A 27,440-nucleotide genomic window follows, 5' to 3' on the forward strand; every position below is an offset into this window, starting at 1 on the left:
TTTCTTTTAAATCATAATTAATTAAATGATTAAATTTATTATTATTTTTTTATTGATTTAAACTTTTGAAATATACCAATAATTTAACATGGTTTATGGTTTGATTGCAAAGTTCTCTCCGCCTAACAAACCAGACAAAGAAGGATACAAGTAAAAGGATTTTGAACTAGAACTTATTGCCCAAAAAACTATGAGCCACAGGCCAATCTATCAACGACTTTATTATGTTTGACGATGATTGCCTCATGATGTAGCTGCTACTCTACGAGATTTAATGTTTCATTATGTGTTTGAAATTAAGGTTTTTTTTTTTTTTTTTGGGGTCCCATTAAGGCATTAAGTCTAATTGGGATGATGAATCTGTGATGAATGATCACATAGAGATCTGAGTATACTTCAAACATGTTTTTTCTGGTTGTGGACTTATTCTCCAAGAATCTGGACTTTGTTGTTTGAAAAGATCATTCTTGGAAATGGTCGGTTTTTACCGTTTGATGGATACATTTTACTGTTTGTAAGGGATATATATAAAATATAATTAAAAATAATAATATTTGAGAGGGTTTCTATTAATCTAACTTTTTTATTATTATTATTATTATTATTTTATTAAGAGATAGAAAGAAAACAAACAAAACAACAACTACAAGTAAATAAAAGTAACAGTGGTGGATATTTTTCACTACAAATGAGAAAAGAGGGGAAATAGGCAAATGAGCGAGAATGCAGTGAGCTTTAACCGCAGCCCAATAAGCTAGGTGGTGGGTGCATAAGTTTGAACTTTTCTTACATTCTAAGAGAAATATGGGGGAATTATAGCAATATAGTTGATGATAATGTTGTCAATTTTCCAATTTTAAACTAGGGATGGGTGTTAAAGCGCTAGGATGCCTGTAATAAAATCACCCTTTAAAATGAAATCACAGATGTTGAGAGAGATAGCGGAAGAGACTGGGGACAATTTTTGCTGAATTACTTTCTCATTGCTAATGAAGAATTTCATTCCAGTATATGTTTGATTTACTTGTTTGACAAATAAAAGAGTCGCTAGAAGATGCTTTAAGTATACCGGACAATCAGATTGCGATTGCTAAGGATTAAGGAAGGCTGAAGAAGCAAGCGGGCCTCGATCCGGTTTTATGTTTGATTGCCAATGAAGGCTGAAGCCAAAATAGGCCAAAAATAGTCTAGAATAGGCCTTAAGAAGAGGTTTATAGAAGCCCAAAAAGAAAAAATTAAAAGTGGCCTAAAAAGCCCATTGCTTGAAATGCGATTAGTTGTTAATAATTAGTTTTCAATAACTATATATATATAAGTTGCCGGCTAATCGGTCCTAGCGAGGCATTTGTGGTTATTTGAAAGTGATAATCGCTTACACCGGTTGCCATTGTTGTTGCAATCGGTTGTACGGTCCTAATTGGAGATGTTTTTAGTAGGTGAAAAATATATAATTTTTTAATAAAATTTGTTCAAACTCTATTAATATTATTAAAAATTATATATATTTATAACAGATTTAAGGAACAACATTACAATTTTACATATTGGAAAAAAAAATTCTCTTTTTTGCATTTAACTCTTAATTTAAAACGGGTAATTAATATTTGACTCTGTTTATTAATGCATTTTAGAGGATTTTTATTTATTTATTTTTAATTTGATCTTTTTAATATAATATAAAAGTAAAATTATTTTTATATTTTTAAGATTGTTTTATGCTTTTACGTTCACAACTCAACAACTGAAAACAAAAGACAGAAGAGAATAACAAAACAGACCCGCTAATTCCATAGGATTTGTAGAAAACTTCTCGCCCTTCGCAACTTTCAACCCCACCCGCAAAAAAAAAAAAGGAAAAAGACAAACAACGTTTCCTGTTTGCGGACTCCCCAGACTCCCACGAATCTCGTCGCCTTCCCTTGCACTACAGTCTACGCCTCCGTCAATCTCTTCCTCCCTCCCTAAACCCTAACCCTATCCCTAATTCCATCTTCATGAAGGAAAAACCCACTAAATTTGACCCAACGTCCCTTAATCCCCACCAAGAAACCCTCAGACTTTCGTTACCCAAGAAGCACTAGAATTTCCCGCAAATACCCAAAATGGACCCACCTATCTCCCCTGCCCCCGAAGGCGGTGCCGACGGCGATGCCGTGTGGTACGGAAACATCCAGTACCTGCTCAACATCTCCGCAATCGGCGCGTGCTGCTGCGTCTTCATCTTCCTCTTCGTGAAGCTCCGCAGCGACCACCGTCGGATCCCGGGGCCCACCGCGCTCGCCGCCAAACTCCTTGCCGTCTGGCACGCCACGCGCCGCGAGATCGCGTCCCACTGCGGCGCCGACGCCGCTCAGTTCCTCTTGATTGAAGGCGGGAGCTGCGCTTTGCTTCTCTCCGTCGCCGCTCTATCACTTCTCGTGATGCTGCCTCTCAATATCTACGCAGGTACGGCTCCTCTAAACGACCAGTTCTCTAAAACGACCATCACTCACATTGCAAAAGGTTCGCTTTTACTCTGGGTGCATTTTGTTTTCGTTGTCGTTGTTGTCGTTTTGGTACATTTCAGTATTCTTGGGATTGAAGAACGGTTAAGGATCACTAGGTTTAGGGACGGGAATGGAAATTTGAGTGACCCGAGTGCAAATTCTACTGCGATTTTCACTATAATGGTGCAAGGATTACCCAAAGCTCTAGGGGATGATAGAACTGTGTTGCAAGAGTATTTTCAGTATAGGTATCCCGGGAAGGTTTATAGGGTCATCTTGCCAATGGATTTGTGTGCATTGGATGATTTAGCTGAGGAATTGGTTAGGGTTAGGGATGAGATTTCTAGGCTGATTGCGCGAATAGACTCTCAGGTTTTTCTTGGTGAGAGCGAGGATGCTGGAAATGGATTCAGTTTGATGGTGAGGAAAGGGAAGGTTTTGTGGGATGGGATAATGGAAAGGTTTGGTTTTACAGAGGAAGAGAGGTTGAGAAGGTTGCAGGAGTTGAGAGCTGAATTGGAGACCGAACTTGCGTCTTATAAAGAGGGCCGTGCACCGGGGGCTGGAGTGGCGTTTGTGATGTTTAAGGACGTTTACACGGCGAATAAGGCTGTTCAGGATTTTCGGAATGAGAAGAAGAGGCGCTTTGGGAAGTTCTTTTCCCTTGTGGAGTTGCGTCTTCAGAGGAACCAATGGAAGGTTGAGCGGGCTCCCTTGGCGAGCGATATTTACTGGAATCATTTGGGATCGACGAAGCTCCAATTGAGGTTGCGGAGAGTGGTTGTGAACACATGCTTATTGCTGATTCTTTTGTTCTTCAGTTCTCCTCTTGCTGTGATCAGTGCTGTGCAGAGTGCAGGACGGATTATTAATGCGGAAGCTATGGATAATGCACAATTGTGGTTGGCTTGGGTGCAAAGCTCAAGCTGGCTTGCAAGCCTTATCTTTCAGTTCCTGCCAAATGTTATTATATTTGTGAGTATGTATATAGTGATCCCGTCAGCTCTTTCTTATCTCTCCAAGTTTGAACGGCATCTGACAGTGTCAGGGGAGCAAAGAGCTGCACTTTTGAAGATGGTTTGTTTCTTCCTGGTAAACCTCATTCTCCTGAGGGCTTTAGTTGAATCTTCCTTAGAGAGTGCAATCCTGAAAATGGGTCGGTGCTACTTGGATGGAGAAGATTGTAAGAGGATTGAGCAATACATGAGTCCATCATTCTTGTCAAGATCATGCCTCTCGTCTCTTGCGTTCCTGATCACAAGCAGTTTCTTGGGTATATCTTACGATCTGTTGGCTCCAATCCCTTGGATCAAAGGGAAGATTCAAAAGTTCAGGAAGAATGATATGCTCCAGCTGGTCCCAGAACAAAGTGAAGAGTACCCATTAGAATATCCAGAAATAGATGGTCTTAGGAGACCGCTGATGCCTGACATTATGTATGACAGTCCCAGATTCAATGGAAGTGATCTACCGGTGCAAGATCTTTCTGTATATCCAATAAACAGAACGTCAACTACCCCCAAGCAGACATTTGATTTTGCACAGTATTATGCTTTCAATTTGACAATATTTGCCCTGACCATGATATATTCTTCATTTGCTCCACTCGTGGTCCCTGTTGGTGCAGTTTATTTTGGCTATAGGTATGTCGTTGACAAGTACAACTTTCTGTTTGTATATAGAGTCCGGGGTTTTCCTGCTGGCAATGACGGGAAGTTAATGGATACTGTATTGGGCATCATGCGATTCTGTGTGGATCTCTTCCTTCTTTCGATGCTCTTGTTCTTTTCGGTTCGAGGAGACTCCACGAAATTGCAAGCTATATTCACACTTGGTTTGCTAGTGATGTATAAACTGTTGCCGTCTAGTAATGATGGTTTCCATCCAGCTCTTTTGGAAGGCATACAAACTGTTGACAACGTTGTAGATGGGCCAATTGATTATGAGGTCTTATCACAGCCTAAATTTGACTGGGATACATATCATTCATGAGTGAAGCTGTATTACTTTATACTCGGTTTATTTGTGCAGATCCGTCTCTGTTGGCCTTGATGTTTAAAAAAAAAAAAAAAAAAAAATTCTTTCTCGGGTGTTCATATGTAATTTATAAACGTCATTAATGACATTTTACTCTTCTTTTTTCCTCGTATATACTGCAAAGAGTATCGTTAGGGGTACTATAGTTTTTACAATAAGTGAGTTACAAGTTGATGTGATAGTCTATGTGGCACTTTTTATACCCGCCACTAAAATGTGAATTGTTATGAGGCGATCCATGTAGCACTTACCATTGTAGTTTGAAATGGATGCAATATGAACTAGGCCCTAGCATCATTATGCTCAAACTTTTGACGGTTGAATGAATTACAGAACGAGCTTGGGCATGCTTCTATTGTAGTTTACTTTAACTTATGAGACAGTTTAAATGATGCATTGAGAAGAGGTCAGATTAGAGTTGATGCTTAATTGGTACTTGATTGCCAATATGGGAAGGACAAAATTTTCCTTCCTCTATCTCACATGCGATTTGTGCATTTAAAAAATGCACCTAAGAATCATATATATATATATATATATATATATTAAAAATGTATGTTAGAATTACATGCATTTCAAACATATTAGTTTCATAAATTGGATCAGAAAAAATTTCTCTAACTTAGTTTAAAGGAAAACTTTGTTTATATGGGAAAGGAAAAATTTTTTTTTTTTGAGATTTAGCAGCGCAAAGAGATGATCATCGATTTGTTTATTTCTTAATTAGGGCAACTTTATGTTATCAACATGCTTATTTGAATAAATAAAAAAAAAAAATGCTCACAAGCAAACAGCAGGGTCCATGCTGCAAGCGTGAAGGTTCATGCAATTCCACATTGCATGCCTCATGATAGCCACCGCTAAAAAGAAACCGTCGAGACTTTCTAAAAGGCTGTTTGGAAATGTCAAATACATGAACAAAGGTTTCTCTTAACTGGATTTGAATAATTTTTTCTAACTTAGTTTAATAAACTAACATTTATTCAAATTGCATATGATTAAAAATTACACTTTTATCTCGTTACACCCGATTGACGTAACAATGTCAATCAACCATTGTTTAAAAAAAAAGTCAAGGGTTGATTGATGTTATCACGTTAGTAGGGTAGCATAGTAGTAAGATAAAAGTGTGATTTTTAGTATTACTTTTTAAAAAAATACATATAAGAATCACATTTAGTTTAGACACATGTCAACTCAATAGTCTTAATTCTAGAGGAAAACTGTCGTAATTATATTTGCAGAAATGTTTAAATTATAATATGAAGTATATGTTGGAAGAGGAGTTGGATCACTTGGACCAAATGGATTATAGGCAAAGATGAGAAATAGAGAAAAATGAGGAGATAAACGCCAACTAGTCAAGACACATCCTACATCCACTCTTCGCCAAGCAAATGCTCTGTTTTTTACACTTTGGCAGGGTCTACATTCCAATGTGACTCCATTTATCAGTATTTTCTCACTCGGTATTTTCTCACTCGCAACTCTCTCCCTCTCTCTCAATTGTGTGGCTAATCTTAAATTAACGGATAGTTTTTATTCATTTCCATTTCAATGAGGGATAAAATAAATAGGAAGAGTTAAATGGTTGAGTCACAAGTAAGTTATTGTTTCATTTTACTCGTGACTTTGATTTTCATCTTTGTTTTGAGAGGAAGGCAGAGGAGAGTTATGCAGTATGCATCATTTTGCAGCAAAAGGCAACCTTGTAATTGATTCAGGTTCAGAGACAAACAAGCTTGGTTCTAGAGGCAATGAGCAGCCCCTTTGCCCAAAACCCCGTCGCCTTGGGCCCTCCATGCCTGAATTTCTCAAGCCCCCAAGATGTAGCAAGCACAGGTTCCATTGTTTATTACACTTGTTTTCTCCTTCAATTGTTTTCTCTTCCTTGGTCTCTGATAACAGGACCATGGAACCATTTTATGTTCCAGACTAGATTTCACAGTATCTAATTTGTTGTGCTTCGTAACCAGCCAATTGAATCCAGATGGAAGAAAAGATATTCTGAACATAATTTCTGAAAAGGTAAGGATTCATCATTCCCGCTACCTTATCCCAATCCGTAATAGACCGAGTTTTATGTTAAAAACCCATAGTTAAGAAATTTCTTTCAACTCAGCTTGAAGAAAAACTGTGTTCATACAATTTCACCGACGGGTATGAACTTGATTAGTCCAATGGTTTGACATGAATGTTTATGCAGAATACTGATGCAAGGGAAGCTTTATGCAATGGGTGCACACCTTCATGTTACTCGGGGTCCCCTCCAGGCAGAACAGATAACCCTTTGGTTCAAGACGTGCAATTTATTCATCAGATGGAGCTTCTTTCACCGTTTACACGAGCCAAGCTCTCCGATAAATTTGGCTTCACTTCTGCTTAGCTTCCCCTTCAGAAATGATGCAGAGCAGTTTGTGGAAGTACCATTTTGATGGTTTTTTTTTTTTTTTTTGGGTTTTTGGTAGCGTTAATTTAGTATGTCTTGATTAATGTGGGTATACGTTTGTAAATACTCTGAGATTAATGAGTTTGATTCGTTTGAATGCTATATTTGTACATTATATTTAGAAAAATATTGAAGATCATCATTTTGGACGATGGGGATGAATAATATGTTTTTGCATAAATAATAGCCGTGCAACTAATCAGAACCAAACCATTTGATAATCATATCTCAAAAGGGAGTGATAATTAAGAATTTATTTAGAATTGCGTTTGAGAAATAGAGCTTTTAAGTCAAAAAGAGCTTTTGAGCAAAATCTTTATTTTTAAGCCTTTGCCAAAATGGTGTTTTGGCCATTTTTAAGCTTTTTTTACTCTTAAAAGCGCTCTTAATTTTTTTACCAAACGATTACTTTTTTTCTTTAAACGGACCTTTTGAGTGTTAAAAGCACTTTTAAGCCTCTCAAACGCAATCTCAAACAGGCTTTAAGTCAAGTTTGGTTAATAACTTCATCAAACGTAATAATTTCACTACGTACTTAATTTTTAATTCTATTTTTATTTCATTGGTAGTGTTAAATAACTCTTAAATCAGTCTTTATTAATAAAAAATAAAATAAGAAAGAAAAAGTTGATGAACATAGCCATATGGCCCATATCATCGCAATAGAATGGGAATTGAGCTCGGGCTAATCACCTAGTTAAATAATCATTATTTATGTTTTTTATTTTTGTTCTTAATTCCATACTAATTAATATTAGTTACACATTTTATCATTTGAAGTAATGATTAAATTAATTTATATTTATAAACATATAAAAATTAGCATTACCAAATCCTATGTCTTTTATTATGGTGCTTAGAATAAAGGGCAGGGAAAAAAAAAATAAAGCCATAAAATAGCCTTTTTTTGTAGTGGTATATATACACATACATTCTTTTTTTTCTTTTTTTTTTTTTTCTATACACACATACATTCATATATAAACAAACGCATACATACATATCTATAACACTACTCACAATTACAAGGATTCAACTTATATCTATCACATTAGAACAAAATTTTGTTTAATTTCTTTTAAAAAAAGATTATTATCTCATAAATATTTTATAATACTGATGTACTAGTCATAATCAACTCTTGAATTAATTATTGTTAAAAAAAAATTAAAAATTGGTTGCCACTATCTTGTAAAATAAAAATATAGTTTTTGATACTTATTATTTTTAAATATTCTCATTAAAACAATCAACAATGCTATAGAAATCAATAAAAAGAAAATTATAAATCAAATCAATGTGGAATTCGTACCATTGATTCCAAGTCCAACTACTTCCAACTTTTTCTCACTCTGTCAAATTAGGAAATAATTTCCCAACCGAAGTCGCCCTCCTAACTTCCACAACCGTCAAACAAAAGCAAGAATGGGACCCACTCCACATGGCCACCAGAAAAGTCCCAAACCACCCCACTTTCCAGTTTCCACTCTCCCTGTCTCACAGTTCAAAGATCCTACTAACCCCCCATGACTCTCTCTGAAACCATCCCCCTCCCAAAACCCTGAATTTTCTCCCAAAACAAACACTTTTTTTGCCTCCCAAGATCTAGGATTTAGTCTTTTACTTTCTATCACAATGCCAGAATCTTTCTAGGTTTTCCACTATGCCCTGTTTCTACAAATTCGTCCTCCTCGTCTTCTTGATCTCACTCTGGGGCTCTCACAGCTCTGGCAATGGTGGCCACATCTTCAGCTTCAAGATGCACCACCGCTTCTCTGATCCCGTCAGGAAGTGGTCCGAGGCCTCCGGAGGTAAGCTTGCTCCGGCCGCCAGCGACAGTTGGCCGGAGAAGGGCACTGTCGAGTACTACGCTGAGCTCGCTGACCGAGATCGCCTCCTCCGCGGCCGTAAGCTCTCTGAGTTAGACGCTCCGCTCGCCTTTTCCGACGGAAACTCTACCGTCCGGATCAGCTCCCTTGGATTGTATGGTTCAATGCCTTCTGTGATGTGATCTTGAATTTCTTTGTTAAATTTTTGTTTATCTTTGAATGTTTTGGTTTTGTGGAGGTTTGGTACAGTTTGCATTACACGACGGTGCAGTTGGGTACGCCGGGAGTGAAGTTTATGGTGGCGCTGGACACTGGGAGTGACCTATTTTGGGTACCCTGTGATTGCAATAGATGTGCTCCTACTGAGGGCACTGTTTACGCTTCTGTATGACTCTCTTTCTCATTTTTGAGCTCTGTGAATATCAGAATTTTGATGGGTTTTGTGTTTTTTGGGTTAAGATAGCTTTGTATTTTTCTGAGAAGTAGAATTCAGTTTCTGTGAATTTATATGCACATCGTTTACAGTGTTAAAATTATGATAAAAGGATTAGATTCACCACCTCTCATTAGCTGCGACATGTGTAACTTATCATGATAGTAGAGCATTTAGATATTTGACGCGCTGCCCTCTCTCATCGAGGGGGAGTACCATACTCCTCAAGGGGATTGTTAGAATATAGTTAAATGATGACATTTACCATTTTCCATCAGTTGTTGCTTTTGACATAAGTGGTAATGTATTACTCTTGCAATAGATGTTAAACTGATCGAGGGCATTGTTTGATGGGAAACATAATTGATGAGAAGTCAGAGAGATATTTGTGGTATTTGGCAGTTTCTTGTTTATTGCTATGCCTCCTTGTTTCAATTTTATCAAGGAAGTGGTGATTCTGTTATTGGGCCACTGCTCATTTTTGTTTTGCTAACTTAACATGGTGTTTTGTCTTGTTGTCAACTTAGCTAGAGATCTGTTCTGTGATTGTGGACATCATTTCTTTTTCTTGGTTGCCATTCTAAACGTGAAAATTTATGTAGTTTTATAAGTATTGATTTGATTCCTGATGAAACAGTGTCTTTGGGGAGGGAGGGATTGCTAGATTAGCTAATGTCTACCTTTTGGTTTCAAAATACTGTTGAAGGCACATCGGATTTTATTTGGCAATCTGAGGATGATACCCATTGGGCTTGAGCAAATCGTGAAAAGTTTGTGCATGATTGATGATTCTGATATCCTAAATAGATTCATCCTTTGGTGTATTTTTTCTTGAATCCTTTTTGTTGCCCATTGATTTTCAATGAAAGTAAATTATTCTGCAGGATTTTGAGCTTAATATATACAACCCTAAAGGGTCATCAACAAGCAAAAAGGTTACTTGCAACAACAGTCTGTGTGCACACCGTAATCGATGCCTTGGGATGTCCAGTAATTGCCCTTACATGGTCTCTTATGTCTCAGCTGAAACATCTACTTCGGGGATATTGGTAGAGGATGTTCTGCACTTAACAACAGAAGATGGTCATGAGGAATCTGTTGAGGCATACATCACATTTGGGTGAGTTCTACTATTAGCTTGACGTATTTGAACACTTACACCTTATTACAGCACCATTCTTTTGATGAGAGTGCTTTTGGGTTATTGTATTCTTTCTATTCATATCCGGCCCTCCCTCAATCCTGTCTAGTGATTAAGATGCAACATGAATTGTACAGCTGTGGGCAGGTTCAAAGTGGTTCGTTTTTGGATGTTGCAGCTCCCAATGGATTATTTGGGCTTGGTATGGAGAAGATATCAGTTCCTAGCGTTCTATCAAGTGAGGGTTTTACGGCAGATTCTTTCTCCATGTGCTTTGGAAATGATGGGATTGGAAGGATCAGTTTTGGTGACAAGGGTAGTCCTGATCAAGAAGAGACCACATTTAATCTGAACCCATCACAGTAAGTGGTAATTTCCCTGTTACTAGATGCCAATTGCTTGTGAACCTAGATCGTTAAACTTCTCTCTAATGGACAGATTTATCTAGTTGTCTTTGCCTTTTATGCCTGAATATGTCTTGCAGCCCAACCTATAACATTACTGTTACCCAGATTCGAGTTGGCACAACTCTTATTGATGTGGATTTCACTGCTCTGTTTGATTCTGGGACCTCCTTTACATACTTGGTTGAGCCAACCTATACCAGGCTAGCAGAGGGTGTAAGCACAAAAATTGATGAAATTAATTTTACTTTCTTCATTTAATATACACATGGAGTGCTGGAATTTAGCAATTTTATGTTCTTTTTCAGTTCCATTCACAGACTCAAGATGGGCGCCGTGCACCTGATTCAAGGATCCCTTTTGAATATTGTTATGATATGAGGTCGCATACTAAATATATCCTTAATTTAGTTTTAGTTTCTATCCTCCATATCTAAAACTTTTCTTTATGATGGGCAGTCCCAATGAGAATGCTAGTCTGATACCTAGCGTGAGTTTAACCATGAAAGGTGGAAGCCAGTTTGCTGTCTATGATCCCATAATTGTCATCTCCACTCAGGTACTGTTTAATTCCAGGTTTTTGTTCATTACTTCTGCAGATGATACTAATATCTTTTCTCCTATTGTTATGCAGAGTGAACTTGTTTATTGCCTTGCTATTGTCAAGAGCAGAGAACTGAATATAATTGGACGTAAGTCTTCTACGTTGCATTTAATACATGTTCACAATTAAGTGGGTGCATATGCTATATTTAGCAGCTTTAAAATAACTCAAGTACAAACCTGGGGCAAGGTTAATGTCTAGAAGTTCTTATAGTGGCCAAAGTTTGATCGACTAAATAACATGCATATACAGGGCTTCTTTATTTTGATAAGTATACAGGGCTTCTTTATTGTCAAGATAAAACGACGACAGGCCAACTTGGCTTTCTCAAAATGAAACTGGCCACAATTATTTTCTTGATCTCTATGAGGATCAGTAGTATGCATATGCTTCCTTTTGTTTTAGACAACAGATCAATGTCCTTGCTTTTGTGCATCTATTTCTCTATGAACTCAGCTTGCTTATAATTTAGTAACTGATTTTTATACAGAAAACTTAATGACTGGCTACCGTGTTGTATTTGACCGAGAAAAACTAAGCTTGGGCTGGAAGAAGTTTGACTGTAAGTGTTGCCCTCGTTTATGCACATATTTTTCTTTCATGTTTTCATCCATAACCTTCTTAACCACCCTTTGGGCGCTTATGCAGGTTATGACATTGAAGATCATAATACTTCCCCAATAAAACCGCATTCTATCACTGTGTCTCCTGCTGTCGCTGCTGGACTAGGTAATTACTCTACTCCAAAATCAACAAAAGAGACCCCAAATAGTTCCCAGAGTTCAGTTGCATGGCCATCTTTCTATAGTCATACTTCTCTGACTTGCTTCAGATTTCTCGTCATATTGTTACTGTTCTTGTAGATTTTCTAAGGTCATTCGTTTTCAGGCCTACAGTTTTCATACGGTAGTAAATTTTAGGTCATATCCCTGTATCATATGTTGATATAAGTATTCCTTTTAGGAGTCCCATTTTAGTCCACATATGGGTTCGCATTACGTTTGTTCTTTTGCTCATGCATGGCATGCCAGTATCTCTATCCTGTCTGTGGAATGTGAACATAGTGCACTTACACGATAAAGTACGCCATTCTGGTTTCTTAACATTTCTGCCCTACTGATTTCTTCATGTTCTTAGGGTTTGTGATTTCAAAACGTACAACTTAAAAATTAGGGGTGTCAAAAATTACCGGAAAACCGGAACCGGAACCGAAAACCGGGAAACCGGGGACCCGGTTTCGGTTCCAGTTTGAAAAATCCAAAAACTGGGTACCCTGGTTCCAGTACCCGGTTTTTACCGGGAATACCGGAACCGAGTTTATATTTTATTAAATAATATATATATATAATTTTTTTACGCTTAGGTTTAGGTCTCCAGTTCTCCCCTAAGTCCCCTTCATCTTCTTTTCTCATATCACGCCGCAAGCCCCTCCTCTTCTCCATTTTCTCCTCTAGTCCTCTTCTTCATTTCACTTCTCCATTTCTTGTTTTCCCCTTTGCATTTCACAACAATACAACACCTATTCTGTGAATCTCCATTTTCTCCTCTAGCCCATTTTTAGGGTATTTTAAAAAATTGAATTTTTATTTCTAAGGCCCATATAGGCAAAAACATTGATTTTTTTAGGATTTTTGAGCTTTTTTAGGTTTATTTTTTAATTATTTGGAACAATCACAACAAAGCCTCTTTAATTTAGACAAAAAGACTAATAGATTTTTTTTTAAAAAAAAAGAGCTAACTTATGAAAAAAAATGGGCTTATTTTAGGCCCAATACCTAAAATAAGCCCAAAAATTAATTTTCTTCAAAAACCGGTTACCGGACCGGGTAAAACCGGAACCAGCCGGTAATCGGGGACCTCGGTTATCAAGGTCCTGGTTTTCCAAAACCGAGAACCGGGATATCCCGGTTCCGGTTCTTGGTTTTTGCCAAAACCGGGAAACCGGACCGGGTTGACACCCCTATTAAAAATAGTGATTTGAAAACGCGATTTTGAAAAACGCAGTTAAACAATTAATAAAATCGCAGATTGACATTTAAAATCGTAGTTTAACTTTTAAAATCGTGCACTTTTAAAAACGCACTTATTGCCTGCTATTTATAAATGCAAATTTTGTTACGTTTTCAAATTGCAATTTTTTAAAAATACACCCAAACGATACATTGATTTAAAATCGCATTTTTTTGTTTGGAAATTTATAGTGTCAAGCGTGCTCTTATATTATCATCATAATCGGGGCCCTTCTACTTTCTGTCAATAGATCCTTTTTTTTTTGGGGATGTTCAGGGAGGTCGAAGCATGCTACCTTTTTCTGTTCTTTTTAATTTTTATTCTTTCTTCATATTTTAACTATGTTTTTCTTTTCCCACCATTGCTTTTGGAGTGAGTCGTAATCACCTAGACGCTTCCAAAATTTGTCTTCAAACGAATGCAATTCTTGAAATCTCTAAAGAATTTGCAACGATTTCTGTTAATTAAACCAAATTGCGCAACGATTTGCTGGCCATTTACAGGACTTGAACACCAAGTGGCTAGTCTTCACATTAAGCTTAGTCAGGTCCACCATACCCTTCTTTTCAACGCAAAGTAGGATTTGAACTGGTCTTCTCATGCACAGACGTGCGTATTAAATATATTACGTATCACGATAGCACTAGAACAACAACCTAGAGTATAAGCTAAGTAAACTAACTTGAATTGGTCAGTTGTCTTCGTGTCAGCGTAGCATTTTTTTTTCTTATAAATATTGGACTTATGAACCCTAAACCGAATATAACATATAGAGTATTAGTTGGATGACTTTTACCTAACTTGCATACTATGAGTGAGAGAGAGAGAGAGAGAGAGAGTATTGCGTGTGGGATTGAGATTTTTTGCAATATGGTTATTTATATGCAATAGGTAATTTCATTGTACCCGTGTGCAGTGGTGGATATAGAAATTTGTATTATGAGGGCGGGAAAAATGAGGAATTTGTATTAGGAGGAGCGGGAAAATGAGGAGTATGGGCTAGGATAAAAAAACTAAAAAAAATTACCTTCAAATTTTTTTTGTTTTCCCTTTGCATCCGCCACTATCCGTATGAGCAGGGTGGAACTTAGGTGTCTCTTTTTGTAGGACGAGGATTCCGTGCAATAAGACTGTCTGTGTGCAATAAGTAACCTTATTGTACATGTTTGAGCAGGGTGGAACCTCTTTACCTACATGACACATGTAGTGGACAATCAATCTTATTACTTTAAACAAAAATTTCTTTCAAACTGGTTGGATGAAATTTTTTCAACACAGCCTATAAAATTGTTATGTGTTCTTTGAGCATGTGAAAAGTTCATTCTTTTTTTTTTAATAGCCATATTAAAAAATCATTTATTCTTCACATGCAATTAAAAAATGAGGTGCTTTGCATTTATTAGGGAACAATTTTATATAGTGAGGGGAAGGTTGGAAGAAATTCAATGTTCTTCCCAACCTTGCTTGGAAGTCAATTGGGGTTTATTCAAATTTCAAGTACTGGGGTTGTGTTATTTCCTAGCAACTATTGAGCGTTCAAATTCTTGAAGTGAAAGCAAAATATGAACGCCACTTGTTGAAAGTTGAAACCAACGATCACGGGTCATGACATAATTAGCGTGCGTGTGTGGCTAAAGTTGCCTAATTAATTTGCATTGAAGTTAATAGAACTTGGACGAACGACACTTTTTCTTTCTTTTTTTTTTTGTCAACGAAAGCCGCTTATTCAACTGAGGTAGGAGTGTAGGTCGGCCAAGCCGAGTTGAAAGCGTGGATGTTTGACACGTAGGCCATCGTGGGCCGCGATCTAAGGGGCTCTATTGTCAACGGCTTTACCAACAACCTCAACGACCTTCATATGTCCGGTATTTTGTCTTCTTACCTTAAAAAATATTTCCCTGTATTTTGATCTCTCTCTTTTTTCTTTCGTACCCTTACTTTTTGTTGATTCTATTATCTATGCCCTTGTTCTTCGTATGTTTTCAGTTTGGCCTAAACTACCAAATATGTTTTGAATCATGTCCCAGTTCCACATATCACATCAATCAAGTTTAGGTTCTTGAGCTTATTAACTCATTTGGCTCACAATTATCATCCAAAATTTTTACCATATTGACAACTTTTTTCTTTCGGCATTGCTTTTAACAAAAGAAATTGTGAAAAGGGTAGATTTTTCTTATTATAGAAAGAGTAATAATGCTAAATATCACATTTTTATTTTATAATTATTTCATGATGCTGATGTGACAGTTCCAACAAAAAATTGGATCAATTATTATTAGAAAAAATAAAATCTAATGATTAATTGAGATTGTTATATCAGTATTGTGGAATGACTATAGGATAAAAATATAGTATATAGCATTATTCTTATCAAAAACTACTAGTGAGGTCCTTGTGGTTTAAATTTTGGTAGGAAAATCCAATTCCTCCTTTCTCCGTCTAGAGTGGGTGAATGCCCCTCCCAAGTAGCGAAGACTTTAGAGAGGGGGTGTTGTGTCTCTCCAATTTTTTTTTTTTCTTCTTATTTTTATCATTTTGCTCTTGATATATATTGGCCATATTTTAAGGTAGCTTAAAGCTCTATATATGCAAAAGGGTAGTGTGACTATTGAAGGTCTTTCTTTTTTAAGCAAAAAGGAAGGAGGAGGGGAAATCGGAGCCTAAAACTGTAAACTTAAACTTTATCGTAATATTACCTTATCCATTAGACATTTATCAAGAGAGGCTTAAATGGGCCTACAAAGCAAAGAATTTGTTGGCACTTATTCAAGAGGATTTGAGCCATAGCCTCAATCAAGCCCCACCAGAAAACATAATTAACAAGCCAATGAGTGAAGACTAGGGATTAATGGATATAAGTGTTATCCTCTTAAGCATTGTCTTGAAGACTTAAATTCGTGTCTTTTTCCCTCATCAAATCACTTGGGAGTATGCATTTTGCTACTCAGTCAACACCTTACAACCGAAGGTCTTGACATTGACAAGAGCTACCAAGAAAGGTTTCATAACGACATGACTCATGAGCTACCAAAGGAATACAAGATATTTGATATGAGCTACTAAATAAACAAATGGGTAAGCATGACAACCAAAGAAAAATCTTGAAATATCATGCAGGAAAGACATGAGCTACGTACATTGCGGAAACTCAGTTTTGTTTTATTGAATGATTCTTAACTTTGTAAACATTGAAGATTCTAAAATAGCCGTTATTTAAGATAAAACCTAAATATATAGGCCATGATTGTAAATACGTAAGAACAAAGAGAGACACATGTAAATATTGTAAAGTACATGGGTTTAAGATTCAAATAGCAATTATTTTAAGTTCTACCAAACAAAAATTCCCTAGATGATAATAATAATAATACAGCTTGAATATACAGAAAAATAAAGAAGAAAAACAGAACGAGAAACTTGACGCCCACAGTTCTGCGTCACAAAGTGACAGCGATTTTTGACTTTCGCAATAGAAGCGTGTATCAAACACCTTCCAGCCAACAATCTCGCCCTGTCTCTCTCTCTCTCTCTCTCTCTCTCTCAAACGACTGCCGTTTCTCCCTCCTCCTCTTCCTCCTTCTTCTTCTTCTTCTTCTTCTTCTGGTGAAAACGCGTCAACTTCCTAACTGTATATAAACCTTTAACACTCCCCATTCCTTTCATGTCTAAATTGACAGAACTCACTCACACGCACTCTCGGCGACATCACCTTCTATTCTAAGCCATGGCCTGGCCTCGCAGTATTGTTGCATTTACGTACTATTCCCTTATACTATTCGTTTTGTTGGTGGGTTTCGGTTCCCGGAGCTGCTATGGGTTCGGGTCGCAGTTCGGGTTCGGCATCCACCACCGGTTCTCCGATCCGGTCACGGGACTTCTGGGTGTCGAGGGGCTCCCGGAGAAAGGGAGCTTAGGGTACTACGTGGCCATGGCACACCGAGACCACATAATTCGGGGCCGCCACCTCGCCTCCAGCAACGACCAGTCGTTGCCGCTTACTTTCGCCAGTGGAAACGACACCTTACTCCTCCCCTCTTTGGGATAGTACGACACTTAAGCCCGTCCCTGAATTTTTTATTTATTTTTTTATTTTTCTGTTAGTTTTAGTTTTTATTTTGTTTAAAAGAATTTTTAGTGGGTTTTTGAGGATTTGGATGATGAGAAACAGGAGAAAAAGAAAAAGGAGATGAGAGTTTTTCTGTTTACTTTTGTTGTTATTACTAGATATGGGTTTTAATCGCACTCCGACAAATATTCATAGTACAGTCACCGTGTGTTGCGGTGACTCGGATACTCAGATTATATGCTTTTGTTTCCCATAAAAGGTAAGGACCTGTCAGGTTGGATTGTTATGCCTGTTCTAGATTCGGCTAATTAAAGGTTTTTCTTTTGGGGTTTTCTTTAGCGAATTCTGCCTTTTAGGCTTTTCACTTCATAAGTCGTTTTCTTTCTTTCTTGTTTATTATTAGAGATAGAAAATATGCTCTCAAAGCGTGTCCATGAAAAGTTAAAAACTGTCCCTAAAAGCTTGTCTGAATTTTCCCTATATTCTCTTGTTGACCAAACAGGGGAGGAAGGTTTGATGGGGTTGTAGCTTCTTGTCATTTTTCAACTAACTATTTCTTCCAATATTCTCGGTATTTCAGTTTGTATTATGCCAATGTTTCCGTTGGGACGCCAAGTTTATGGTTTTTGGTGGCATTAGACACCGGCAGTGATTTGCTCTGGCTACCATGCGATTGTAAGAAAGACGGTTGCATTACTGACTTACAGTCATCATCAGGGAAGGTATCTTGTTTTCCTTTTCGCTACAAATTCATATGCAAATTTATGCTTCAGTTATGTGAAAAAATTCAAACTTTTTCTTTCTTTTTTTCTTCATGAAATTCACACTCGGTTCAAACTCCAAACGCCCAAAATATTCATAATTGCATGGGTTTTCCATGTGTTAAGTTGTTTTATGGATTGGTGGTGAAAAAAACTTTCTTCGAGTCTTGAATTCCTTCAGAATTACTTACTTAATCCTTTCATCAAGCAGGTAAACCTTAACATTTACAGCCCTAATAGTTCATCAACAAGCGGAATAGTGTCCTGCAAGAGTCCCTTGTGCGGACAAACGCAATGCCCTTCAGCAAGCAGTAATTGTGCTTATAAAGTTGCGTATCTTTCTAGTAACACTTCATCTACTGGGATTTTGGTGGAGGATGTTTTGCACTTGATTACAGATGATACTCAACTAAAGGAAGTTGATGCTCCGATTACTTTTGGGTACGTTATAATTTGTCATTGCTCTGCTGCAAATAATTTTGGGAAATAGTTGAGCCCTCCCATGTGGTTTTTTGGCAATATCACAAGAATTCACTAGCTACTACATAGGCAGCTTTTCAAGTGAACATGATACTGATGTTATATTTCCATTGATACAAACTGGATTAAAATTAAATAATCATTTGTTAAAATGACAAAAGATCTAGAAAAAAATGGATATTTTGGCAAATGTAGATCATGTGGATGCTGAATCTGGAGTTTGGTATGGCTTTTTTCCTCAATTTATCTATGAGGATTCTTCAAGGTGTTGTTTTGTCCTGCTTGTACTGATTCGATAAAAATCTTTCTAATGCAAGAAGCGAAAAGGTGAAAAAAATTCCATGGGGGGCAGGTAGGTGATGCTTGGGAGATCAATATATTAGAACCTCTAGAGGGGAAAGTGATATTACCAAAAACATTTCTGAGCCTTTAACATGATAATTGACTCTTTTCTTCTCTTTCATTGGTGGGCTAGAATTACTGTTTTATTCCCTGAAGTTGCTTCTTGTTTTTAACCTAATGGTCAGACTTGTTCAGCAAGTTTTCTTTGTATTTGTGGCCCTTGCGATTGAACCATGTTACTCTGTTGCAGTTGTGGTCAAAGTCAGACTGGTACTTTTTTGGAGGGTGGAGCACCAAACGGTCTATTTGGGCTTGGTATGGAGGATGTATCTGTTCCTAGCACCTTAGCAAGAAATGGGCTAGCTTCAGATTCTTTTTCCATGTGTTTTGGACCTGATGGGTTGGGGAGAATCGCTTTTGGAAATAATGGCAGTTCAGACCAAAAAGAAACACCATTCAATGTCGGGCAATCACAGTAAGTTCACTTCTTGATATTGAAAATGCTGATGGGGAAGTTTGTTTAGTTTCGCAAAAAGATTATATTTGACCGAAGTCCCATGCTATTTGTACTGATTTTGTCCTTGGGAACTTTTTATCAGTCCAACTTATAACATCAGCATCACTCACATAACTGTGGGAAAAAATTCTTCTGAGCTGGGTTTCAGTGCAATCTTTGACTCTGGTACATCGTTTACAAGCCTAGCCGACCCAGCTTATACTTTTATTTCTGAGAGTGTAAGTTCTTTAAATAATGTGTTTCAAGATATCGCTGGGAGTTTCATTTTATAATACATAATTATCAATGATTATGTTGTTTTGCAGTTCGATTCCCAAATTCAAGAAAAGCGGCATGCATCTGATTCTCAGCTCCCCTTTGAATATTGTTATACCTTGAGGTCATCTATATTTGGAGAAAACCCTATTACTGTTTTGTATTAGTTTTCTCCTTTCAACTCTGAGGGACTGACTTCCACTTTGCATGCAATGCAGTTCAACTCAAAACGTCTATAGTATTCCTCAAGTGAATCTGACAATGAAAGGTGGAGCCGTGTATTTTCTCACTAATCCCACAGAAGGGCTCTCTATTCAGGTTTGGTCTTACTTCTAGTGCTTTAATTTCCTATTTCTGCTTGATTTCTGCTGAAATTGACGTTGTGGTCTTCAGGGTGAAAATGTGTATTGTCTGGCTCTTCTCAAAAGCGAAGATATAAACATCATAGGACGTGAGTATCTATTTATAACTAACTTTTGTTATATTTGCTGAGAAAGAATAAATTTTCTTATTCTAAAACCTGCTTATAATGGAGTTACATTTTCATGTTTTTCTGTAATTTTGGTATTTGGAATTTGTGCATTCATTTCTCTACAAGGTGACTACCAGAAATACTATACTGTTGTGAAAGTTCTACATTATCTTGCTCTGTTGCAACTTTGTTGATAACAAATTCTGAAGTTGTAAAAGGCAGAGAAGTGCTTGAATGAACCTTTCTTTTTCTAGAAAATAAGATTACATAATTTTTGGGTTGATGGAAGTGTTATTTTGGGATAGGGAGAGAGGGGCAGGGATAATTGCAGCCGAATAGTTCAGATCTATGAAGTTCACTCACTCTCGCGTATTATTACTTTCAGAGTAGTGCTAGAAACCAGATTTTTATCCTACAATATTGATGTGTTAGTTCCAACCAACCCTTGAATCAATTATTATTGTCAAAAAAAAAAAAAATCGAAGGTTGGTTGGGGCAGCCACATCAGCACTGTAGGATAGTTATGAAATAAAAATGTGGTTTCTAACGTTATTCTTATTTTAAAAGCAGCAAATTAGAATTATTATGCCAAGATCCCTCTTCACCTAGTCTCTAATTTAAAGATACAGAGTATATACTCAAATTATCAATGTGAGGGTCCAACTAAAAGGAGGCTGGTCATGGTTGTTGCACTCTATGTTTTAATCAGACATTGATGTTTAACATAAATCAGACATTGATGTTTGCATGAGAAACAACATACACAATTTCATCGTCGCATCGTTGAACAAGCCAATATTGCCTAGTTAGATTTTGGTAAAACTATCACCTGGATTTTCTTGGCCCTTACTTATGTATCCTTAAATGTTTGAACTGTGATATTGCCACTTACAATGTGAATTTATTTATCTTCATCCAGAAAACTTCATGGCTGGTTATCAGATTGTTTTTGATCGCAAGAGATTGGTGTTGGGTTGGAAGGACTCCAACTGTGAGTGCAATTCCACCTTTTCTTTTCTAAGATTGCATTTTGGTGTGCAGTTTTATTTTATTTTTTCCTTCCTGTAGTAAATTCTTAAGTGTTCATAATAAGATTTGGTGTTCTCCAGGTTACGATGATGAGAATTCGAACACTCTAGCAGTCAGTCCATCACACTCTCCTGCCGGTTCCCCCGCTGCCGTCATCAACCCAGAAGCCAAAAATAATGGAAACAGTACTAGTTTACCTGTGCCATCACCATCCAATCATTCACCCAAGTTGAAGTTTTTCACTTACACTCTCACAATGATTTTTGTTTCATTTTTTGCCATTTTTTGATCAATTCTTTTTATTTGCTGAGGCTTATCTCGACCCCTGTATCATATTCATTGATATGCATTGTATTTCAGGTCATTACAGCATTTTTTTCTTCAAACAATAAGAATAAGCATGTTGGCTTCTCTCTTTTTACCCTTTTTATTTTTTTTATTTTTTCCTGTGTGTTTTGGAGCAATTATTTGCACATTTGTTGTAAATAATGATTTTTTTTTTTTTTTGAGTAATTAATAAACAGAAAGCCTTTGTTATAGAGTTGTTACATTTTCAAGTTTAAATTTGTAGATTTTGCAGCTATGTTATTAATTCCATTTTTCCTGCCGAAACAGTAGGAAATCTCCATTATGATATACTATAATAGATTAAAACGACAGTGATGATAAAAACAGTGGACCATCTTGTGATTAGACAACAGTTGTTGTTCTGGTAACAAAACGATCATTTTTGTTTCTTGTTAAAAAAAAAAAAAAAATGACACTGATTTGTGAATGCTTTAAAAAGTTTTTGGTAGATAATTGTTAATGCTTTGCCGATTATCTTTACTTGGAAGAAAAAAATTGTGGTTTGGCTGGACTGCAAATGTCTGCAATGGTTTTAAATAAAAAAAAAAAAAAAGTAAATAAAAATGAAGTAGATCAGAGCTCATATACCAAATGAATGAAAATTTTGACTTAAGTGCTCCTAATTATCCTTTTGGGTGAAGTGAAGAAAGAGAGGAGATTCTCGAACGATGAAAAGGATCTAACGACTTTGAAATATTTGAACGAGGAACTATATGAGGTGAAAATCAAATTTCATGTACAATTCTAAAGAATGACAATCAGGATGACTTATCTTTAACCGTAGATTTTTAAAAAGCTTTCTTTTATTATTTATTGAAGAATGCAATATCACAAGTAAGAATTTTTGCATTGCATATGATGAGAAGAGCTGCTATTGAATTTAGAGCTTATCAAGTCAAATAGAGCTTTTTTTTCAAGAATGTGTTTTGTTTATTTTAGAGTAAAAAAGTTAAATAAGTACTTTATAATTTTTTACCAAACATATTAGCTTTTTGTTTGACACGTTTTTGCATGTATTAAAAGTAATTTTTACCCTCTTAACACAATTTCAAACATGCTTTTAAAGTTAATGTAAAAAGCTAAACTTGTAAGCCTATTGGATACCAAATTGCCCCAACTTAGCATTCGAGGATTATAACAATCTATTATGCTTTTGTGCAAACGTTTATAACAGATCATTTTATGATTGTCTTTTCTTTAGAAATCTTTTGTGGCGGATTCGATGTGTAGATGCAATTAACAAAAATTACTAACCGTATATGCGAATGGAATGGCGGTTTTGTGTACTGTATTTATCTCCTAAATTGTTTTCTTCTTAAAAAAAATAAAATAATAATAATCCTGAGAGAGAATATGTGAAGTAGGAGACTTGGAGTCAACGAAATTAGACTAATTACGAATTGAAAGAAAGGGAGGTAAGAACGCGGCAACTTCCTAGCCTCCAAATCCAATACAGTACACACATTTGAAGTTGGTTAAAGTTAATTGCCTCAAATTGACTCCCGGAGAGACCTCACACTCTCCGAGTCTCCGCAACGACGCCTTCTGTTCTCAGCTATGGCCTGGCCTCCTACTATTCCTTCTGCCTACTATTCCTTTATACTATTCGTTTTGTTGTTGGGTTTTGGTTCCCGGAGCTGTTACGGGTTCGGGTTGCAGTTCGGATTCGACGTCCACCACCGGTACTCGGACCCGGTCAAGGGAATTCTCGGCGACGAGGGGCTCCCGGTGAAAGGGAGCGTAGAATACTACGTCGCTATGGCACACCGAGACCGCATAATTCGGGACCGCCACCTCGCCGCCAGCAACGATCAGTCGTTTCCACTCACTTTCTCCGGTGGAAACGATACCTATCGCATCCTCCCTTTCGGACAGTACGACCCTTTGAAGCCCGTACCTGAGTTCTTTATTCTTTTTTCTTTTTTGGATTATTATTATTATTATTATTTTGGATTATTTTTAGTTTTTGGACCTGTTTGGTAGCAATTGTCGTATTTATTAGTCTCGGTTAATTGAAGTGTTTTTCTTTTGTGGTCTTTTTTATCGGATTCTGTCTTGTAGGCCTTATCCCTCAATTTACAACCAAACGTGTAATTCTCTGGCGTTTCTTTCATATTTAGTATTGAAGATGGAAAATATAAGCTCAGAGCGTGTCCCTCAATGATTTTTTTTTTTTTTTTTGGATTTTCCCTCAATTTTCTTGTTTAACAAACAGGAGATGAAGGTTCTTTTGAGTTCTTCTTCCTATCACTTCTCTACTAACTATTTCTTCTTATTTTCTTGGTGTTGCAGTTTGCATTATGCCAATGTTTTAGTGGGGACACCAAGTTTATCATTTTTTGTGGCATTGGACACCGGCAGTGATTTGTTCTGGCTACCATGTGATTGCAAGGAAGGTGGTTGCCTTAATAGCTTACCGCTATCATCTGGACAGGTATGTCATTAAAACTGGATTTTAATACTTGTTTATTTATTTACCTTCTTGGAACCATGGCTCTTTAAATCATATGGTTGCTTAAACTGCTATGCAGAATTATGTGTGATTTTGTGATATTAAATGTTTTTTTTTTTTAATTTTATTTACTTTCATTCGACAGGGCTATGTGTTACTATAGTATTGCAGTCATGCTGTAAAACTGTTATCTAGACCTTCCATTAATTTATTGAATCTACCAATATCAAGCATCTTTGTAGAATGAGAGTTTGTAGATGAAGAGGAAATTGGTGATTGGCAGTGCTACATCGTCAAAGTCCACTATAATCTTATACTTGATCTATAGAATCTTTATTTTTAGGCTGGAGTTATGTTTTCCATAAATTTAGTTGTTTTATGGATTGGTGGTTAAAGAAACTTTAGTCAAGTCCTGAATTCCTTGAGAATTACTTACTTAGTCCTTTTGTTCTGCAGGTATTACTCCTTAACATCTACAGCCCTAATAATTCACCAACAAGTGAAATAGTTTCCTGCAACAACAGCTTATGTAAACATAGTCAATGCCCTTCAGCAAGCAGTAATTGTCCGTATAAAGTTGAGTATCTTTCTTATAACACCTCATCTACTGGGATCTTGGTGGAGGATGTTTTGCACTTAATTACAGATGATGATCAGCTAAGGGCTGTCGACACTCCGATCACTTTTGGGTAGGCTATCTTCCATTGCTTTGCTACCAAAGAATTTGGGGTAAATATTTGGAACCTCCTATACGGTTGTTGGAAATATGGCAAAATCGGTTAGGTACTACACAGGCAGCTTTTCAAGTGAATATGGTAACGATTTTAAATCTCTAGTGATATCAATTTTAAAAGAACTGGATTAAAATGAAAGAATTGTTAGTTCAAATGACACAAGAACTGGGAAAGCAGATATTTTTGGCAAATTACGTGGATGATGAAATCTAGAGTTTGGCATGGCATGACTCTTTTCTTCTCTTTCATTGATGGGCTAGAATTACTGTTTTATTCCCTGAAGTTGCTTCTTGTTTTTAACCTAATGGTCAGACTTGTTCAGCAAGTTTTCTTTGTATTTGTGCCCCTTGCGATTGAACCATGTTACTCTGTGGCAGTTGTGGTCAAAGTCAGACTGGTACTTTTTTGGAGGGTGGAGCACCAAACGGTCTATTTGGGCTTGGTATGGAGGATGTATCTGTTCCTAGCACCTTAGCAAGAAATGGGCTAGCTTCGAATTCTTTTTCCATGTGTTTTGGACCTGATGGGTTGGGGAGAATCACTTTTGGAAATAATGGCAGTTCATACCAAAAAGAAACACCATTCAATGTTAGGCAAGCACAGTAAGTTGTCACTTCGTGATATTGAAAATGCTGACGGGAAAGTTTGTTTAGTTTTGCAAAAGGACTATCTTTGATCAAAATCCCATGCTACTTCTACTGATTTTTTCCTTTGGAACTTGTTATCAGTCCAACTTATAACGTCAGCATCACTCAAATAGCTGTGGGAAGAAATTCTTCTGAGCTGGGGCTCAGTGTAATCTTTGACTCTGGTACATCGTTTACACTCCTAACCGACCCAGCTTACACTTTTATTTCTGAGAGTGTAAGTGCTTTAAATAACATGTTTCATGATATCATTAGGAGTTTCATTTTATAGCATATGAATATCTACGATATATGTTATTGTGCAGTTCAATTCCCAGGTCCAAAACAAGCGGCATTCATCTGATTCCTACCCCTTTGAATACTGTTACGAATTAAGGTTATCCATATCTAGTTCCTATTTTGTATTAGGTTTTTTCCCCTTCCAACTCTGGGGTATTGACTTCCACTTTGTTTACAGTCCAACTCAAAACTATGACGTTCCTAGTGTGAATCTGACAATGAAAGGTGGAGACCAATATTTTGTCACTAGTCCAACATATGTGATCGACAGTGAGGTGTGGTCTCGCTTCTAGTGCTTTAATTTTCCTGTTCCTGCTTGAGTTGTGCTAAAATTTGACGTTGTGGTGTTCAGGAAGGAAATGCTGTGTATTGTCTGGGTCTTGTCAAAAGTAAAGATATAAGCATCATTGGACGTGAGTATCTGTTTATCCGTATCTCCTCTTATATTATGAATTCAAAATCATAACGGATTTATTTATTTCGATCCAGAAAACTTCATGACTGGTTATCGCATAGTTTTTGATCGCGAGAGGATGGTATTGGGTTGGAAGGAGTCTAACTGTGAGTGCAGTTTCACCTTGTATTTCTTTAAAGACTGAATTTCGGTGTGAAATTATTTCTTCTCATCATAATTTCTTTGGGTCTCCATAGGTTACGACGACAAGAATTCGAGCACTCTACCTGTCAGCCCATCACACTCTCCTGCCGCTTCCCCTGCTGTTCCGGTCAATTCTGAAGCCAGTCAAGCCAACAAAAGGAATGGAAGCAATTCTAGTATACCTGTGGCATCTCCATCCAGCCATTCACCCAAGTTGAAGTCTTTTACCTACGCACTCACACTGCTTCTTGTTTCGTTTTTTGTCATTGTTTGATTATGTTTTTTTATTTGTTAGGGCTTTCTCAACCCGTGTCAATATATATTACCAGTAATGTTAGAAAGTAAGACTTTTGTTTCCCTTTTGTCCTCCCAAATGTGATGAAAGGGAGACAAAAGAAAAATTATTATTTACAATCCTGTGTCCAAATTAATGCTACTAAAACACCCAAAAAAATATGAAGCCAACAATGCTTCCGATTCTTTTTGTTTGAAAGGGAAAAAAATTATTCCAATTTTTTCTGTGACGACCTAAGATGGTATTGTGATGTAGCATTAATTTGGACACGGGATTGTAAATAGTACTTTTTCTTTTTAACATATAAGCAGAAACCATAGGTATAGAGCACTTATATTTCAAGTTTAAATTTAGAGATTTTTACAGCAGCTGTTAAAAAGAAAATGATTGTGATCCTATTAGTGAAGATATGGCATTTTCACAGATTCTGTCAAATTTCAAACGTCAATTCAATAAATGGAGTTATTTGCCACTTATTAAAATCCAGGGAGCTATTTGTCAAAAGTTTATTTATATTTTTTTTTCTAATTTTTTTTTTTTTTAGGTAGATATATTTTTATCCCGTCAAATTTGAAATGAAACATTAGAACTCTTGCGTAACAAATGGTATTTTAACCAACGTTTTTTATATAAAGCCTCATGGATAAAGTTCATCTCCATCTTCTTTGTTAGATCTACAACTCATCTTCAAAATTTAGGTAGAAATAAATATATAAAATTCATGGAAAAAAGAAAAAGAAAAGAAAGCAAGCCCCAATATAATATACCA

General features: G+C 36.7%; 5 protein-coding genes across 8 annotated transcripts; all 5 read left to right on the forward strand.

Annotated features, from left to right (window-relative positions):
- Positions 1–1,846: 1,846 nt before the first annotated feature.
- On the forward strand, positions 1,847–4,635 carry LOC132170982 (early-responsive to dehydration stress protein (ERD4)). Its single transcript, XM_059582157.2, has one exon. The coding sequence runs from the start codon at positions 2,103–2,105 to the stop codon at positions 4,476–4,478; it is 2,376 nt and encodes a 791-aa protein (XP_059438140.1). The 5' UTR covers positions 1,847–2,102; the 3' UTR covers positions 4,479–4,635.
- Positions 4,636–6,141: 1,506 nt separating this feature from the next.
- On the forward strand, positions 6,142–6,926 carry LOC148587833 (uncharacterized). Its single transcript, XM_088512439.1, has 3 exons — positions 6,142–6,365; positions 6,500–6,551; positions 6,730–6,926. The coding sequence occupies exons 1-3, from the start codon at positions 6,205–6,207 to the stop codon at positions 6,907–6,909; spliced, it is 393 nt and encodes a 130-aa protein (XP_088368565.1). The 5' UTR covers positions 6,142–6,204; the 3' UTR covers positions 6,910–6,926.
- A 1,555-nt stretch (positions 6,927–8,481) lies between these two features.
- LOC132170984 (Eukaryotic aspartyl protease family protein) lies at positions 8,482–15,245 on the forward strand. 3 transcript variants are annotated; one of them, XM_059582162.2, is made up of 11 exons: positions 8,482–8,955; positions 9,051–9,186; positions 10,119–10,354; positions 10,513–10,737; positions 10,860–10,995; positions 11,088–11,161; positions 11,239–11,338; positions 11,414–11,471; positions 11,874–11,945; positions 12,032–12,112; positions 15,141–15,245. In XM_059582162.2, the coding sequence occupies exons 1-11, from the start codon at positions 8,636–8,638 to the stop codon at positions 15,173–15,175; spliced, it is 1,473 nt and encodes a 490-aa protein (XP_059438145.2). In that variant the 5' UTR covers positions 8,482–8,635; the 3' UTR covers positions 15,176–15,245. The 3 variants fall into 3 exon arrangements, with proteins under 3 accessions (XP_059438145.2, XP_059438146.2, XP_059438142.2); XM_059582163.2 differs by having other exon boundaries at positions 15,133–15,221; XM_059582159.2 differs by lacking the exon at positions 15,141–15,245 and having other exon boundaries at positions 12,032–12,381.
- A 1,688-nt stretch (positions 15,246–16,933) lies between these two features.
- Positions 16,934–21,773, forward strand: LOC148587834 (aspartyl protease family protein 1-like). Its single transcript, XM_059582160.2, has 10 exons — positions 16,934–17,440; positions 18,043–18,184; positions 18,435–18,664; positions 19,296–19,520; positions 19,645–19,780; positions 19,868–19,941; positions 20,036–20,135; positions 20,211–20,268; positions 21,209–21,280; positions 21,399–21,773. Exons 1-10 carry the CDS (start codon positions 17,121–17,123, stop codon positions 21,605–21,607), a joined length of 1,566 nt encoding a protein of 521 aa, XP_059438143.2. The 5' UTR covers positions 16,934–17,120; the 3' UTR covers positions 21,608–21,773.
- A 1,332-nt stretch (positions 21,774–23,105) lies between these two features.
- Positions 23,106–27,138, forward strand: LOC132170989 (aspartyl protease family protein 1). Of its 2 annotated transcripts, XM_059582172.2 has the most exons (10): positions 23,108–23,540; positions 23,959–24,100; positions 24,575–24,807; positions 25,230–25,454; positions 25,581–25,716; positions 25,805–25,875; positions 25,957–26,053; positions 26,131–26,191; positions 26,268–26,339; positions 26,430–27,138. In XM_059582172.2, the coding sequence occupies exons 1-10, from the start codon at positions 23,224–23,226 to the stop codon at positions 26,648–26,650; spliced, it is 1,575 nt and encodes a 524-aa protein (XP_059438155.2). In that variant the 5' UTR covers positions 23,108–23,223; the 3' UTR covers positions 26,651–27,138. The 2 variants fall into 2 exon arrangements, with proteins under 2 accessions (XP_059438153.2, XP_059438155.2); XM_059582170.2 differs by having other exon boundaries at positions 23,106–23,540; positions 25,805–26,053.
- Positions 27,139–27,440: the final 302 nt, after the last annotated feature.

The sequence above is a fragment of the Corylus avellana genome, chromosome 1 (assembly GCF_965113065.1).
Source record: "Corylus avellana chromosome 1, dhCorAvel1.hap1.2, whole genome shotgun sequence".
Lineage (NCBI taxonomy): Eukaryota > Viridiplantae > Streptophyta > Magnoliopsida > Fagales > Betulaceae > Corylus > Corylus avellana.

What these genes read in the sequence shown, in the direction of transcription:
- LOC148587833 (XM_088512439.1), top strand. Translation starts at nt 6,205, where the DNA reads ATGCATCATTTTGCAGCAAAAGGCAACCTTGTAATTGATTCAGGTTCA. An exon ending in CCAAGATGTAGCAAGCACAG is followed by an intron (nt 6,366 to 6,499) that starts GTTCCATTGTTT and finishes CTTCGTAACCAG; the next exon opens with CCAATTGAATCCAGATGGAA. An exon ending in TGAACATAATTTCTGAAAAG is followed by an intron (nt 6,552 to 6,729) that starts GTAAGGATTCAT and finishes ATGTTTATGCAG; the next exon opens with AATACTGATGCAAGGGAAGC.
- LOC132170982 (XM_059582157.2), top strand. Translation starts at nt 2,103, where the DNA reads ATGGACCCACCTATCTCCCCTGCCCCCGAAGGCGGTGCCGACGGCGAT.
- LOC148587834 (XM_059582160.2), top strand. Translation starts at nt 17,121, where the DNA reads ATGGCCTGGCCTCGCAGTATTGTTGCATTTACGTACTATTCCCTTATA. An exon ending in TTCAATGTCGGGCAATCACA is followed by an intron (nt 19,521 to 19,644) that starts GTAAGTTCACTT and finishes ACTTTTTATCAG; the next exon opens with TCCAACTTATAACATCAGCA. An exon ending in GGGTTGGAAGGACTCCAACT is followed by an intron (nt 21,281 to 21,398) that starts GTGAGTGCAATT and finishes GGTGTTCTCCAG; the next exon opens with GTTACGATGATGAGAATTCG.
- LOC132170984 (XM_059582159.2), top strand. Translation starts at nt 8,636, where the DNA reads ATGCCCTGTTTCTACAAATTCGTCCTCCTCGTCTTCTTGATCTCACTC. An exon ending in GAGGCATACATCACATTTGG is followed by an intron (nt 10,355 to 10,512) that starts GTGAGTTCTACT and finishes TGAATTGTACAG; the next exon opens with CTGTGGGCAGGTTCAAAGTG. An exon ending in TAATTGTCATCTCCACTCAG is followed by an intron (nt 11,339 to 11,413) that starts GTACTGTTTAAT and finishes ATTGTTATGCAG; the next exon opens with AGTGAACTTGTTTATTGCCT.
- LOC132170989 (XM_059582170.2), top strand. Translation starts at nt 23,224, where the DNA reads ATGGCCTGGCCTCCTACTATTCCTTCTGCCTACTATTCCTTTATACTA. An exon ending in GACACTCCGATCACTTTTGG is followed by an intron (nt 24,808 to 25,229) that starts GTAGGCTATCTT and finishes ACTCTGTGGCAG; the next exon opens with TTGTGGTCAAAGTCAGACTG. An exon ending in AGATATAAGCATCATTGGAC is followed by an intron (nt 26,192 to 26,267) that starts GTGAGTATCTGT and finishes ATTTCGATCCAG; the next exon opens with AAAACTTCATGACTGGTTAT.